The sequence below is a fragment of the Megalobrama amblycephala genome, linkage group LG13, assembly GCF_018812025.1.
Source record: "Megalobrama amblycephala isolate DHTTF-2021 linkage group LG13, ASM1881202v1, whole genome shotgun sequence".
Taxonomy (NCBI): domain Eukaryota; kingdom Metazoa; phylum Chordata; class Actinopteri; order Cypriniformes; family Xenocyprididae; genus Megalobrama; species Megalobrama amblycephala.
This window is the reverse complement of record NC_063056.1, coordinates 18,249,936-18,266,712: the sequence shown is the minus strand read 5'-3', so window position 1 is coordinate 18,266,712 and position 16,777 is coordinate 18,249,936. Positions and strand designations below refer to the sequence as shown.

General features: G+C 36.9%; 2 protein-coding genes across 7 annotated transcripts; one reads left to right on the top strand and one right to left on the bottom strand.

Annotated features, from left to right (window-relative positions):
• Nucleotides 1–17: 17 nt before the first annotated feature.
• isoc2 (isochorismatase domain containing 2) lies at nucleotides 18–8,894 on the bottom strand. Of its 3 annotated transcripts, none has more exons than XM_048153535.1 (7): nucleotides 8,770–8,894; nucleotides 8,450–8,519; nucleotides 7,900–8,024; nucleotides 5,806–6,018; nucleotides 5,640–5,710; nucleotides 5,193–5,310; nucleotides 18–1,117 (listed from the first exon to the last, which is right to left on the bottom strand). In XM_048153535.1, coding segments are annotated over exons 2-7 (594 nt in total). In that variant the 5' UTR covers nucleotides 8,451–8,519; nucleotides 8,770–8,894; the 3' UTR covers nucleotides 18–1,051. The 3 variants fall into 3 exon arrangements, with proteins under 3 accessions (XP_048009492.1, XP_048009494.1, XP_048009493.1); XM_048153537.1 differs by having other exon boundaries at nucleotides 8,696–8,824; XM_048153536.1 differs by lacking the exon at nucleotides 8,770–8,894 and adding an exon at nucleotides 8,612–8,763.
• Nucleotides 8,895–9,421: 527 nt separating this feature from the next.
• On the top strand, nucleotides 9,422–16,650 carry u2af2a (U2 small nuclear RNA auxiliary factor 2a). 4 transcript variants are annotated; one of them, XM_048151814.1, is made up of 11 exons: nucleotides 9,422–9,937; nucleotides 10,779–10,935; nucleotides 11,028–11,134; nucleotides 11,688–11,839; nucleotides 12,036–12,152; nucleotides 12,262–12,400; nucleotides 12,534–12,613; nucleotides 13,658–13,780; nucleotides 14,973–15,059; nucleotides 15,185–15,436; nucleotides 15,527–16,650. In XM_048151814.1, exons 1-11 carry the CDS (start codon nucleotides 9,889–9,891, stop codon nucleotides 15,659–15,661), a joined length of 1,398 nt encoding a protein of 465 aa, XP_048007771.1. In that variant the 5' UTR covers nucleotides 9,422–9,888; the 3' UTR covers nucleotides 15,662–16,650. The 4 variants fall into 4 exon arrangements, with proteins under 4 accessions (XP_048007771.1, XP_048007770.1, XP_048007769.1 ...); XM_048151813.1 differs by having other exon boundaries at nucleotides 14,952–15,059; XM_048151812.1 differs by having other exon boundaries at nucleotides 12,262–12,430.
• Nucleotides 16,651–16,777: the final 127 nt, after the last annotated feature.

Sequence of the window (16,777 nt, the reverse complement as noted above, 5' to 3'; positions counted from 1 at the left end):
ATGAATAACCAAGAGGCTAACAAATAATATTTTATTCTTATTTTATAGTGATGCATGTACAGAATATAATCATTTGGCAATGCTTTACAATAAGGTTTTATACATTCATATCACTTTACATGCAAAAATAAGGTTCATTTGTTAACATTAGTTAATGTATAAACTAACATGATCTACCAATGAATAATACATTTGTAACAGTATTTATTAATCTTTGTTAGTCGTTCATTGTTTGTTAATGTTAGTTCATGGTGCATTAATGTTAAATACAACTTTTGAATTTAATAACAGAAATTAACATTAACTAAGATTAATAAATGCTGCAGAAGTATTGTTCATTCTTTATTCATGTTAACTTAATTTGAATTAACTTAACTAATGAAATCTTACTGTAAAGAGTTACCAAAATAGTATATTTATAAATTAAAATTAACCTAGATTAATCAATGCGGCAACACTTTATAACAAGGTTCCTTTTGCTAACATTAGTTAACATGAACTAACAATGAAAAATACTTCTAAAGCATTTATTAATATTAGGTAATGTTAATTAATGTACTAATAGATCACTACTAATTCAAATCAAAAGCTGTATCTGTTAATATCATTTCAAGGACTTGATCTAACATGAACTAACAATGAACAGTTGTATTTTTATTAACTAACGCTAACTAAGATTAATAAATACTGTAACGAATGTATTAGTTAATGCATTAACAAACATTAAATAGTGGGATTTTACTGTAAATGTTACCATAAATGGTGTAAAAATGCTGACTGTTAGTTTATGATATCTAATGCATTAACTAATGTTAACATGCAGACCTTATTTTAGCATTACCAACAACTCTTACTGTTTTTCTGACACTGAATTTTAGAACCATCTGACTGATTTGAAATGTAAAATATTTGCGTTTCCATGAAAGTAAATATTTAATTGAATACTCAAATGTTCAAAGATCACATGATTCCAACAGGTTCAGAGAGCAGTTTGTGCTGATTTTTAGTAATTTATGTAATTATGTGTGCAGGGTGTGGTGTGTGACTGGCCCTATAGAGAGCTGAAGAAGGCCAGCAGGCCTGTATCAGGGGAGGGGTGAGCCAAGAGTTTCTGGATCTGTGTGCGAAAAATGAAGGAGGACAGGTCAGAACATGAACAGAACAATAGTCAAACGCAAACCTAATCAGCACAAAATCCCATCTACCTCAGCGCTTCCTCATTATGCTCTCATTCAGACACAAAGAAACCTACAATTACAAGCAGGGATAAAAAAAAAAAAAAAACTGGTAACACTTTAGTATGGGGAAGAATTCTCACTTTTAGCTAGTTGCTTATTAGCTTGCATACTACTAGAATATTGGCTGTTTATTAGTACTTATAAAGCACATATTAATGCCATATTCTGCATCCCTTAATCCTACCGAATACCTAAACATTAAAGGTGCCCTAGAACTTCTTTTTAAAAGATGTAATATAAGTCTAAGGTGTCCCCTGAATGTGTCTGTGAAGTTTCAGCTCAAAATACCCCATATATTTTTATTTAACTGCCTATTTTGGGGCATCATTAACTATGCACCGATATATAGGTCGGCCCCTTTAATTCTCGTGCTCCCCACCCCCGGAGCTCGCGCTTGCCTTGAACAGCATAAACACAGTTCACACAGCTAATATAACCCTCAAATGGATCTTTACAAGATGTTCGTCATGCATGCTGCATGCATACATCAGATCATGTGAGTATAGTATTTATTTGGATGTATTACATTTGATTCTGAACGAGTTTGAGGCTGTGCTCTGTAGCTAATGCTAACATTACACACTGTTGGAGAGATTTATAAAGAATGAAGTTGTGTTTATGAATTATACAGACTGCAAGTGTTTAAAAATGAAAATAGCGACGGCTCTTGTCTCCGTGAATACAGTAATAAATGATGGTAACTTTAACCACATTTAACAGTACATTAGCAACATGCTAACGAAACATTTAGAAAGACAATTTACAAATATCACTAAAAATATCATGTTATCATGGATCATGTCAGTTATTATCGCTCCTTCTGCCATTTTTCGCTATTGTTCTTGCTTGCTTACCTAGTCTAATGATTCAGCTGTGCACAAATCCAGACGTCCTGCCCTTGTCTAATGGCTTGAACATGGGCTGGCATATGCAAATATTGGGGGCGTACATATTAATGATCCTGACTGTTACGTAACAGTCGGTGTTATGTTGAGATTCGCCTGTTCTTCGGAGGTCTTTTAAACAAATGAGATTTATATAAGAAGGAGGAAACAATGGAGTTTGAGACTCACTGTATGTCTTTTCCATGTACTGAACTCTTGTTATTCAACTATGCCAAGGTAAATTCAATATTTAATTCTAGGGCACCTTTAACAACTAACTTACTAACTATTAATAAGCAGTAAATTAGGAGTTTGAGGCAAAAGTCATAGTTAATAGTGAATATGTGTTCCCCATACTAAAGTGTTTCCAAAAAACTGCAGAATCATTATTTCCTTAAAGGGATAGTTCACCCAAAAATGAAAATTTGATGTTTATCTGCTTATCCCCAGCGCATCCAAGGTCTAGGTGACTTTGTTTCCTCAGTAGAACACAAATGATGATTTTTAACTCCAACCGTTGCCGTCTGTCAGTCAAATAATGCTAGTGGATGGGAACTTCTACTATAAGAGTAAATAAAACTTGCATAGACAAGTCCAAATTAAACCCTGCGGATCGTGACGACACATTGATGTCCTAAGACACGAAACGATCGGTTTGTGCGAGAAACCGAACAGTATTTATATAATTTTTTACCTCTAATACACCACTATGTCCAACTGCATTCATCACTCGATTCGTTTGGTCTGATCGCGCTCTGACAGCGGCAGTGATGTCTCGCGCATATACTTCAATGAGAGCGAGACATCACTGCCGCTGTCAGAGCGCGATCAGACCTTACTAACGAGTGCTGCACTTAAGCTTAAAAATGTACTGCTTAAGCTTAAAAATGTACAAACAATTTTAATGTAGCCAATGCAAATTTTGTGCTGAATTCCTTGTGTTTAACACGCATGTGCATTAAGATTTTTCCTACATTATATTTATTTATATATTATTTGTGTATATATATATATATATATATATATATATATATATATATATATATATATATATATATATATATATATATATATATATACACCAGCCACCTTATTAGATACACTTTGCTAGCACCGGACTGAACCCCATTGTGCCTTCAGACCTGCCTTAATTTTTCATAACATAGATTCAACAAGGAGCTGGAAACACTCCTCAGAGATTTTTGTCCATATTGACATGATAGCATCACACAGTTGCTGTAGATTTGTTGGCTGCACATCCATAATGCGAATCTCCCATTCCACCACATCTCAAAGGTGCTCTATTGGATTGAGATATGGTAATTGTGGAGGCCATTTGAGTTTAGTGAACTCATTGAGTGCATTTACATGAACGTCCTTAACCCGATTATGCTTAATAAGCCGACAATGCATGTGGTCACGTAAACCCGGTTACCCATTTTCTTTTATCAGAGTAAGGTCATAAACGGCTTAAGCATGAACCTGTCGGAACAGGTAGTTTTTTGCCTCTTACCCCGATTTCACGCGGCATGTAAACACATTAACCTGCTTTCTGTCGGCTTATTGAAGTACGCATGTGTGATACGTGACAGAAACGCATCCTTAGTGCAGATTTAAACACAGAGTGAGCGTTTTGCAGGAAAGGAAGAAGTAATATCACAAACGCAGACTCTTTCAAGACCCAGAAAATTGTAAAAATGTGTTCTCATCTCTCGTGCGGCAGAAGTAGAAGTGGTTCAGTAAAAACGCTGTATCTGTAACTGCATGAGAGAATAATATATGAGCCCTAAGTTTCTTGCTGACATGTAGAAAGCTTTAACATCACAATTGACATTCCATATGGAATACTCAGAGTCAGATACTCAAATGATTATTTCTTGACGTCACTACAGGGAAATAACCCGATTTATTAATAAAGTCATGTAAACGTGGTTTACTTGCATTGTCAGTTTACTGGTTTGCATGTAAAGGGGGAAAACTGGTTATTTCAATAAGCTGATATTTGTGAGTTATCAGCTTACTGGTGTGCATGTAAACGTGCTCAATGTCATGTACAAGAAACCAGTTTGAGATGATCTGAGCTTTGTGACATGGCACTTTATCCTGCTGAAGATGGGTACACTGTGGTCATAAAGGAATGGACATGGTCAGCAACAGTACTCAGGTAGGCTGTGGCATTTAAACAATGCTCAGTTGGTACTAAGGGGAAATAAGAAAATATCAAGAAAATATCCCCCACACCACCAGCAGCCTGTTTTCATGTTTTTTTACACCAACTTCTGACCCTACCATCTGAATGTTGCAGCAGAAATAAAGACTCATTAGACCAGGCAACACTTTTCCAATCTTCTATTGTCTAGTTTTGGTGAGCCTGTGCAAATTGTAGCCTCAGTTTCCTGTTCTTAGCTATCTGGAGTGTCAATCAGTGTGATCTTCTGCTGCTGTAGCTCATCTGCTTCAAGGTTCGACATGTTGTGCGTTCAGAGATGTTCTTCTGTATACTTTGGTTGTAACGAGTGGTTATTTGAGTTACTGTTGCTTTTCTATCAGCTCCAACCAATCTGGCCATTATCCTCTGACCTCTGGCATCAACAAGGCATTTCCGCCCACAGAACTGCTGCTCATTGGATATTTTTGGACCATTCTCTGTAAACTCTAGAGATGGTTGTGCATGAAAATGAATTCTGAAATTCTCAGATCAGCCCGTCTGAGACCCCTTTCAAAGTCACTTAAATGACCTTTCTTCCCTATTCTGATTCTCAGTTTGAACATGTCTACATGCATTGAGTTGCTGCCATGTGATTGGCTGATTAGATATATGCATTAACGAGCAGCTGAACAGGTGAAACTAATAAAGTGGTGGTGGTGAGAGTATAAATGCATATGTATATGCACACACACAAACACATTTTAAATTTCTTGAATTAAAAATAAGAAAAGTTATAAATTATTAATATATAAACATTAATATGCACAAGAAAAAATATGATTGATTTAGAATAGATGATGACAAAATACCTTCAGGGTTTAAAAGAATTAAAATATGGCTGACAGACAGGTTGGCAGGTACCTCTTTAAAGTTGGGATGCTTGGCATCCTGCACTAGTTGTAATAAAACTGCCTCTGTAGTGGTGAGAAACGCCCCACTCTGCTTCAGTCGTGACAGTGCAAAAAGACGATCCGTCTGACTGAAAAACAACAGGCAGATGTGTTATCAAATCATTTTTGACAATCACTTAAAGAATTGACTTATAGGACGCATCGGATTTTACAAAACCATCTCATCTGTAAGCAAACACTGAAATTCCTCCAGTTTCTATAGACCTTTAGAAAAAAGCTTATAAATGTCATCCATCATTTGACTTGAGTTTGTGTTTGAAAAGATGTGGGTGTGGGTCTCATGTTTGCATTGATTTAAAACAGTTTTTCATACTTATCACATAACTCTTTTCATAAGATACATGAATATCACAACAGTTCTCAGTTTTGTATATTTTAAACAAAATGATTATTGTACCTTCGAGAGGAGACAGCATCTGCCACAATATGGACCTCCATGCCTCGCTCCAGGAGATCATAGGTTGTACACTACAGTAAAATAACTACCTTAAAGATCATGATCAGGAGACAGTATGTGTCTGTGAAAGTAAAAAGTGCCAGTTTAAACACCCATTTGACGTTACCGCGATGCACGCTTGAGCCTCGATGCCACATAGTATGACTTGCTGAGGGTCTCCCAGGCTCTTGAGTGAGCTCTCGACACTCTCCGTCAGCATGGAGAAACTGGTCTTTGTGTGAGGCTTCAAGCCCTCGGCCCCCAGCTCAGGAACAGTGGGGCCCAGACCTTTAGGGTACTGCTCGGTTAAAATCTGAGGGATGTTCAGGATTCGACATGCCTGGAAGAGAAACGTTCCTTTTAACTGCCAAGATCATGTCCATTTAATTGTTAAGATTTAAATGGATATTCCTCTGGTATTCTTCACTTACTGTAAGGGTCACATTTGTGTTTCCCAGCAGTCAAAACAGACACGAACACAATAAACCTAACATTTTTTGATGAATGAATGTCCAATATTTTGTTTCAAAAACATTTATTCTTTAATATTTTGTATTTTGAGGGGATTTAATGGTACTACAAAATATCAAAATATTCACCTCTAAATTATAAACTATATATATATATATATATATATATATATATATATATAGATGGATAGTTAGATATAGCTATAGCTAGTTAGATATAGGCTTGTAGGAGTATTTACATAATAACTTTTATTATTTATTATATACATATATACAGTGGCAAGAAAAAGTATGTGAACCACTTGCAGAATCTGTGAAAATGTGAATAATTTTAATAAAATAAGAGAGATCATACAAAATCCATGTTATTTTTTGTTTAGTACTGTCCTGAGTAAGATATTTTACATAAAAGATGTTTGCATTTAGTTCACAAGACAAAACAATAGCTGGATTTATTAAAATAACCCCATTATAAGTATGTGAACCACTGATTCTCAATACTGTGTGTGGTTACCTGGATGATCTATGACTGTTTTTTTTGGTTTGTGATGGTTGTTCATGAGTCTCTTGTTTATCCTGAGCAGTTAAACTGAGCTCTGTTCTTCAGAAAAATCCTTCAGCTCCTGCAGATTCATCAGTTTTCAAGCATTTTTGCATATTTGAACCCTTTCCAGCAGTGACTGAATGATTTTGAGATCCATCTTTTCACACTGAGGACAATTGAGGGACTCAAACTCAACTATTAAAACAACTTCAAACATTCACTGATGCTCCAGAAGGAAACACGATGCATTAAGAGTCTGGGGGGTGAAAACTTTTGAAGAGGATGAAGATGTCACAATTTTTCTTATTTTGTTTAAATATCATTGTTTTTCATTTAGTACTGCTCTTCGAAAGCAACAGAAGATACTTGCATGTTTCCCGGAAGACAAATTAAGTACAATTTACCTTTTTTGAATTCAAAAGTTTTCACCCCCCCGACTCTTAATGCATCGTGTTTCCTTCTGGAGCATCAGTGAATGTTTGAAGTTTTTTTAATAGTTTAAGAGTTTGAGTCCCTCAGTTGTCCTAATAGATCATCCAGGTAACCACACAAAGTATTGAGAATCAATGGTTCACATACTGTTGAATGGGGCCATTTTAATAAATTCAGCTATTTTTTTGTTTTGTGAACTAAATGCAAACATCTTTTATGTAAAATATCTTACTCAGGACAGTACTAAAAAAAATAACATGCATTTTGTATGATCTCTCTTATTTTATTAAAATTATTCACATTTTCACAGATTCTGCAAGTGGTTCACATACTTTTTCTTGCCACTGTATTTAGACATTAGACATTATCAAACACTGATTAATCATGGCTGATTTATAGATTCATATTATATTGATTTATAGATTTTTCATATTTTTCGTATTTCCCATTAATTTCATATGACTGTAATTTTACAGTCAATTTTAAGAGACAATTTAGCCTTTTCTAATCATGTCCATGATTTCTTGTGTTCAAATAGCAGTTTCGTACCATTGCGATGAAGTAAACAAAAAAAACAAAAACAAAAAAAAACCCCTCAAAACTTACATTTTTCAGTCTAAAATGACAGAAGACAACTAGAGGGATATAGATAATGCATAGAAAATCAGAAAGCTGACGAGATGCAGTGATGACAGCACATTAAATATATGATGATTATAGACTGTGTTGTATGAATACTGCAGCAGTGCTCATTAACTGAAGGTGCTGATTGTACCTGTAGCATCCTTGCGGCATTGCTCACGATGTTTGTGAACTGGAAAATATTGGGTCTGAACTTCTCCTGAATGTCACACAGTAACAGCACTGAGCCTTTGGTGGACAGCCTGCCAATTCCTGCCACTGAGGAGACAACCAAATAATTATGTATCACGTGTAAACTGTATGTGTCTTTGTGCCTTGGCAATCTTATTTATTTGTTTATTTGTTTTATTACAACAGAAGTACCAGAGGTACATATTTGCTTAGGAGAGTTTATGAATATTGATTCGGATAAAGGGGGGCCTTGGAGTTGAGAGATTGAGAACCATTGCTGTTTTACATTTTACATTACTTAACAGTTATGTTAAGAGAGTGTAACCTTAACTATAATGAAAATAAAAACCAGCATGTCTAAAACGCAGTGTAGCAATAAAGTGAAAGTACGTAAGCAGTGCTCCTGCTGTCCTGCATGTCATTGAATCCTTCTCATAAATCATTAATACAAAGTTTTCAGCCATTACACTGCGTTGATAAGAGTTCAATGTCATTCAACGAGCAGTACTTACTGTTTGCAGTGTAATATGAGGGAGTCTCAGACCTCAAAGATCAAGTGAAGATAGATCAGCTCACCGTTACCTGTGTTTTATAGAAGTGTCAAATGCTCTTATTAGTTAAAACTCAGGAGAAGTTTATATGGTAATAATGAGTAAGCCGAGCACAACACTAACAGATTCATAAAGGACAGCAGCGCACAGAATGCAGATACAGCGACTCGACACAGCACAAAGATATATCCTAATATCTACATGTACCCTTGAAAGATATATTTCCTTGATTAATATTACAACAATGCAGCACAATTCGCTCGCTGTTACATTACACAAACCTCCAGATAAGAGCCCACTAGTGGCGTTTCGCTCGTGATTTTGAACAAATCTTTCAAATGAACGATTCAGAACGAATCATTCACACCAACTAGCTCCATTCAAAGACTGATTATAGCAAGAGCCAATAGAATTCGAGTAAGTGCTGTGAATGAGAATTTAATTGGTTGGGCCAACTCAACGAACACGCCCCCTTCACTGAACGAGTCGGTGTTTTGAGACTCGGACGGAGCAACACTGAACGAGTCATCTCGTTTGTGAACGAACTGAATGAATAATGCAGATGTTGAGTAAATGATTCACTGGCATAACTCTAACACAGAACAATACACTCGCCAGCACCCTCTGGCGTAACGGTGTGTAACCGGATCACGCAATTTGAATGAAACAATGTAATGAACAGATTCAAAAGATTCGAGTCAATGTGATGAATCAAAATCCCTACCACTATTCACTGCCTATGAGCAGATCCATTAGGGGGCGCTGTAAGTCAAAACAATACAGTGTAGTTTTTTTCTTTCTTTTTTTGTACTAAACAGCTGAACATGTGAATTTACATTTTATGATTTTAAATGCATATACACAATATTAAAATAAGCAACAGTAATAGATACTCGTTATATTGTAATATATTTTAATGGCTCGAAATGTAAAATCGACCCGGAAGTGTTTGGGAGTGGCCACTGACCTTAGTGGGCGCACTCTCACGGCCTTGGCGTTTCACAGAGATTTTGTGGAAAATAGAGGCTGTATTTAACGTATCTCGATGTTTTTGAGGAATACATGAGCTCTTCTACGAGCCAAGCACTCGTTTATTCCAGCACATCATCTGGTGCATGTGTGTTTACTCTAGGTCTCTTTGAAAGCACATTTTCCTCATGCTTGTCTTTGTATGTTCTGAGCGTTTCTGGAAGACTCCAGCTCGACTCCTGCTGCTCTCATTAAACTCCGCTTTGCTTTCCCAGGGACGCATTTTTCCCTTACAAAAACTATAGTTTCTTAACGTTTTACGCTTGGTGTGAACTTTATTTTTTTTGTTTGCGAGATATTCGCAGCCAACGAATTGCTAGCTGCTAGCTAGCCCGCTTCACTCTCATTCGGCGCGTTGGAGCAGCTGGAAAATGTCAGATTTTGACGAGTTTGAGAGACAGCTAACCGAAAACAAGCAAGGTGAGAAATAAAGGTATAATTGTGATGAAAGTGAGGGTTTGGTCAAGTGTTAAAGTTGATGCGTTAGTGGTCAGTGAGTGGGTTTGTTTCCCTGGATGGTCCTGCAGCCAGAAGGGTGGTCTGCATCATATTGCACAGAAGAACACCAGACAAATGCAGTGCTTGTGTACCGCAAACCTAATGTGCACAGGATGTGTGTTAGTGTGATGTTTTCACAGAGATATTGAGCTTTATGTTTATGTATATATGCATGAAATAGTAGTAGGTTAGAGCTGGTCAATGTTAAAACGTTACCTGGGCTTAGGACAAAAATGTGACAGTTAAAATAGCATTTGTTATCTAGTTATATTCAGTTAAAGGCATAGTTCACCCAAAAATTAAAATTCTGTCATACCCTCATGTTGATTCAAACCTGCATGATGTACAACTCAAAAGAAGATATTTCGCAGAATGTTTGAGTTTTGGTGCTCACTGATTTCCATTGAATGGACTAATATATATTTCTCAAAATATGTTCATGTTCCACAGAAGAAAGTCATAGAATAACATGAGAATGAGTAAATGATACCGATTTTTACATTTTTGGTGACCTGTCTCTTTAAGGATTTAGATAAAGCAGTGACCATTTCAAATAACTGAAACTTTTCCCCCACCAGTAGATAATGTCAAATGTCAAAAATATATGCTCTCATAAATGTACAAAATACTAATTTCACCCACTAAATATTACTTTTACAAATCTTATTTCTGACACTGGTGATTAATTAGCAAGCAGATATCAGTTTGAATAAACATACATGAAATTTTTTTTCATGTTTTGCTTTGCAACTCAAATGTGCAGCGGACCGAGACAAGGAGAACAAGCACCACCGGCGCAGTGGTTCGAGAAGTCGTAGTAGAGACCGGGACAGGAAGAGAAGGAGCCGGGACCGAGACAGAGAAAGGAGAGGAAGCCGAGAACGTCATGGAGATAGCAAGGACCGCAGACACAGACGCAGGTATGTGGGGGAAAATTCTTAGGGGCATTCATGAAAAGAGCCTGTGGATTTTCATATGCCGTCATTGTTGGTTTCTCTTTCTCCCTGTGCAGTCGCTCTCCACACCGCGAGAAGAAAAAGATTAAAGTGAAAAAATATTGGGATGTTCCTCCTCCTGGATTTGAACACATCACACCCATGCAGTACAAAGCCATGCAGGGTAAGAGTCTGTTTTTCATGTTTATGCCTGCAAATATGATAATGATGCAGCCCTGGACAACGGTGAATGGGTATTGAATCTTTCTGGTTATGTGCTGCCTTAAAGTTGTCTCTCTGAACAATTGTTAAAGCACAACTCTACCATTCAAATGTTTGGGATCAGTATGATTTTATTTTATTTTTTGAAAGAAATTACTACTTTTACTCAGCAAAGATTTATTAAATTGATCAAATGTGACAGTATAGACAGTAAAGTATGCTGTTCTTTTGAATTTTTTCTATTCATCAAAGAATCCTGAACAAAAATTGTTATTGATACGAAATATTTCTTGAGCTCTAAACCAGCATATTGCAATGATTTCTGAAGAATCATGTAACACTGATGACCGGAGTTATTCAGCTTTGCCATCACAGGAATACATTACATTTTATAATGTGTTAAATAATAATAATAAAAATGTAAATTATAATATTTCACAATATTATTTTTGAACCGTAGTGTACATATGCCCACCATATGTCTAACATACTTGTAAACCTTTCTTTGACTTCAGCTGCTGGTCAGATCCCGGCCACTGCTCTGCTGCCCACAATGACCCCTGAGGGTCTGGCTGTGACCCCAACACCTGTTCCTGTCGTGGGCAGTCAGATGACTCGACAGGCCCGGCGGCTCTACGTGGGCAACATCCCATTTGGCATCACAGAGGTGAGGTTCATTATTATCTTTGACATGCACTAGTATTTTGGTGTATTAGAAGATGTGATGATCTTTCTGTCATCATCATAATGAATCATCTGTATTCTGTTGGAGTACAACAGATTTTTTTTTATGCTTTGCTTTGTTCTTGTTCCAGTATGATAATAGCAGTGCTTTCTGTTTTTTTATAAATATACATATATAGGAGTCTATGATGGACTTCTTCAATGCTCAGATGCGTTTGGGTGGCCTGACACAGGCCCCAGGAAACCCAGTCCTTGCTGTTCAGATCAACCAGGACAAGAATTTTGCCTTTCTAGAGGTCAGTCTTCATTCTGAGCAGTAGAGCTCAATTTGTAGATCCTCACATTAATGATTCAGAACGTTTTGGGAGTGTAATTTGAATGTTATTTTTATGTTTGGTAATACAGTTCCGTTCGGTGGATGAGACGACACAGGCCATGGCATTTGATGGCATCATTTTCCAGGGACAGAGTTTGAAGATTCGCCGACCACACGACTACCAGCCTCTGCCCGGCATGAGTGAGAATCCCAGTGTCTATGTCCCAGGCACGTCACTCTTTAGCTCCCCCAATTCTTGTACGCTCAATGTTTTGCTCTCTTCAGTCATAATTTCATTGAAACTTTAGTGATTTATTTAATGTGGATCATTGTTGGTCACCCTCTGGTTCTCTCTTTGTAGGCGTTGTTTCCACTGTGGTGCCTGATTCGGCCCATAAACTCTTTATTGGCGGTCTGCCAAATTACCTCAACGATGACCAGGTTTGTGTTAAAATGGCATTATGTGGCAGCACGTGCCGGGTGCTAAGAGTTGCTGAGTTAACTATTGATTGGGAACTGATTTCCCAGTACTTATTATTTGCCATTATTTTGAATTTAATTAAAGTAGAATTGTTTTTACCAATGGTATTTGCATAACTTGGCATGGCTTGTTGTTTTTAGTGGCTGTGCGGTCCTTAACACCTGATGACAACACCATCTACAACAATGTGATTATGATAGCTTTTGATATTGGCATATATGCCAATCTTTTTACTGTGATAACGTGAAGAAGCGGGTTCATATTAATTTGAGTTATCTGGTTAATTATTTTATGCTTTACTAAAGGAAATATAAACATTTTTCATGCTCCACAGAACAGATGGATCAATGATATTGAACTTTAAAGCCTTTAAGTTTACATGTTTGCAGGGTTGCCATGTCTACGTAACAAAACTAGCCCATTGGCCAATCAAAAATAGTCCAAATATCAAATTCAAAATGTCACTTGGATACCTGTTACACTGTTATGACTTCTACACAGATTCAACTTGAAAATCACTATTTAGTAGTAATCATAGGCACAGTCTGTTTTCATAAAGGAGCTCACATGAGCACAAGGGCTCCCTACCAGTTCCCCTCCCTCACAAAACTTAACATTTAACACAGTTTTATCATTGGTAGAATATAAAATATTTTACTCAGATATAATTTATGCAGTATGTCAAACCCGTGGCAACTATTTAAAAGTAACCTAATTGCTCAAGAAACTACTTGTCATTGTGAAAAATGTATATAGGATTTTAAAAACTCAATATTTTAATGACAGTTTATGAAAGAAGCCTCTTATGCTCACCAAGGCTACATTTATTTGACAAAAAATACAGTAATATTGTGAAATATTACAATTTGTAGTAGTATTTATTTTATTTGAAAATAATTTTTTTTTTTTAGCAGCCAATTCAGGTCTATGAATATACACACACATATAAGTATAATATTTCTATAAAAATAATTTTGAGTAAATAATTTTTCTCTGTTCCACAGGTCAAAGAATTGCTGACATCATTTGGTCCTTTAAAGGCCTTTAATTTGGTCAAAGACAGCGCTACAGGCCTCTCTAAGGGCTATGCCTTCTGTGAATATGTTGACGTCAATATCAGTGACCAGGTGATGAAAACGCAATGCATTAAAGCTACACCATAGGGCTGCACGATATTGGAAAAAAAAATTTCATTTTTTGTTTTTTCCGATATAAAAAATTATATCACCAGATGACTTGAATAGCTCTATTTGGAAAGAATGAATCCTTCTTGAATGATTGGGGTTAATCTGCATAGAAAATAATAAACAAATTACAAGCATAGATCAAATATACAAATGAATTAAACAGTGCTTTGTTTTTCAGGTAAGTCTAACCGTATTCAGGTTCAGAAATTGAATAATCAAATGTAAAATAACACTGCATAGTCTTCACTGTATAAATTAAATATAATTAATCTTTGATAAAGCTGTAAAAGTGATTTTCTCTTTGTGTTTTGTTGTTTGATTAATGACACAGATAGCCGCAGGTATTTATTAGGATGCTGTCACTTTAAGACCAAATGCACGGATTTAATATAGTTATATACATCCATTTTCTTTCTCAATTGTTTACATTCACCTAAGCTCTAAGCGACTGTGTTTACGAGGATACTCACCAAGACCAGCATTTTGACATTTTTTGTGTGTGTGGGTCTGTTCGAACACAAATAGATGCGTAAGAGAACAAAATTTGGTGTTCGTGTGCTGTTTGTGCGGCTCTGTGCACACAGAAAACAGCGTGCAAGTTCCAAATTGTCGTCTTGTGGTTGAATGGTATAAAACCTAAAATGTGCAAATGATAAACTTTCACACTATGATGGTTAAACTTTGCAATTAATCTGAGAATCATATGCATTTCAAACCATGTTGCTTGGTCTGTACGAATCAACTACGATCCTTATACTTGATATAGCATATCCTGTAATGTGACTCTTGCTGATTCGCACATGCAATATTGATGCTAAAATATATCGTGCAGCCCTACTACATAATGAGTCTGTCAACTCCCAGAAAACAACAAAAGCTTATACAACACTCTTACACATTACTTGACACTTACCTTTGACCTCTGCATGTTCTGTGGTCTCCATCACATTACATATATGTACATATATTACATATACTGTTTAACATGGACTGTATCTGTAGATCCATGAGAATGAAATAATTTAGCCAGGATTTATCCATGGGCTAGAACAGGAGATGAGCTAGTGGCGTGTCAGAGCTGTTGATTGACACCCATGTTAACCTCTCCAAGGCACACTGTTCACTATCACAGGCCATCGCGGGGCTAAACGGGATGCAGCTGGGGGACAAGAAACTCCTGGTCCAGAGAGCAAGCGTCGGCTCCAAGAACACCACACTGGTGAGGGACAGTGTGAATATGTTTATCAAGTATTGAGTACATTCCTGTGTGGTTGTGCTGAATGTAGGCCACGTGGACCTTATCTCCTATTTCTCACTCTCGTCCCCTCTTTCTTTCATCTGAAGACGGGTATAAACCAGACCCCAGTTACCCTTCAAGTTCCAGGTCTCATGAACAGCTCGATGACTCAGATGGGCGGCATTCCCACAGAAGTATTGTGTCTGATGAACATGGTGGCCCCAGAGGAGCTGCTGGATGATGAAGAGTATGAGGAGATCGTGGAAGACGTCAGAGACGAGTGCTCTAAATACGGTCAAGTCAAGAGCATCGAGATTCCACGCCCTGTAGACGGCCTGGAAGTTCCTGGCACTGGAAAGGTTCGATAACTACATGTACATTTGAATTTTAAATCTTAAAAGTAACTTGTTAACTGTTGTCTGTTTTTTTTTCCCTCCTCTTTGCCTTAGATCTTTGTGGAATTTATGTCAGTGTTTGACTCTCAGAAGGCAATGCAAGGCTTAACGGGAAGGAAATTCGCCAACAGAGTGGTGGTGACTAAATACTGCGACCCTGATGCCTATCACCGCCGCGACTTCTGGTAGAAACGGGACAGAACCGAGAACGAGAGAGACGCAGATGGTGTGATACCAATCTCTCGGAAACCCCTTATTTTGTAGGTTTATGAGGTCTGAGACGGTGTGAGCTTTTTTTAAAAATCTGGCAGACTAAAAACATGACTTGTGATTGGTCAAAATGTAGCGAACCAATTATTTGTCATGTTTTTGTTTTTTTGTTTTTTTGATGGCAACATTGAAGTATGTGCAAAGCTTTAAGATGGAAAAATGGACCGTACTATGTCATTGTCTACATAAAATGATACAATTAGACATGACACTAATGTTCCAGCTTAATTTTGGCCCATTGTGATTTTACGTGTCAGTTTTTTTTTTTCTCAATGTTAAATACCTGCTCTATCATCTGTACAGCTCACACTTTGAGCCAGACTGGTCAGATAGGAGTGGGAGGAGGATGTAAAGGAGCAAGTGAGGGAAGAGAAATGATGACAACAACAAAAATGAATGTTACACTCAAAAGAGAAGGTGAGAGGGGGTATTTGAGGAGAGAAGTGTGTTATTTTTTATTTAGGCTGTGAAAAAGAGGTTTCCTGTGTAAAAATGTAGAGTTTAAAAGGCCAGAGGAGTTTCTGGGTTGTTTTTGACACCACATGTATGAGGTAAAGCCGCTACAGGCATCTATCTTGTAGAGGGTGAATATTTCCAGTTAAGTCTATACTGTCTTCTATCTTCCCCCCTCCTCTCTTTTTTTCCTGCTATCTCTCCTTCCTTTTATAATAGTTGTACTGTTTCTTGTGAACCCTGTTTTCCTGGCCCCATCTAACCAAATTTATACACGTGAAAAAGAAACTTGTCTCTTCTTTTGTTTTTTGTTTTCTTTTTATACATTCTGTATCTAACTGTCCACTGCTGTTTTTTTAAAACTGTAATAAGCTGAGTTGATTTAATACAGTGCATTTATGTATGAGGACCAGAGAAACAATCTGGTGAAATAAACCCAATGCGTTTGAATTGAATCGCTACACACTGCATCTGTATTCTGCCAGCAGATAGTGCTAACAGGCACTGCTTGCTTCTAACTAGTTTAACTCTGATACGGTATCCGAGTATTATGAGCAATGGGTCAGTCTGTAGTCAGTCTGT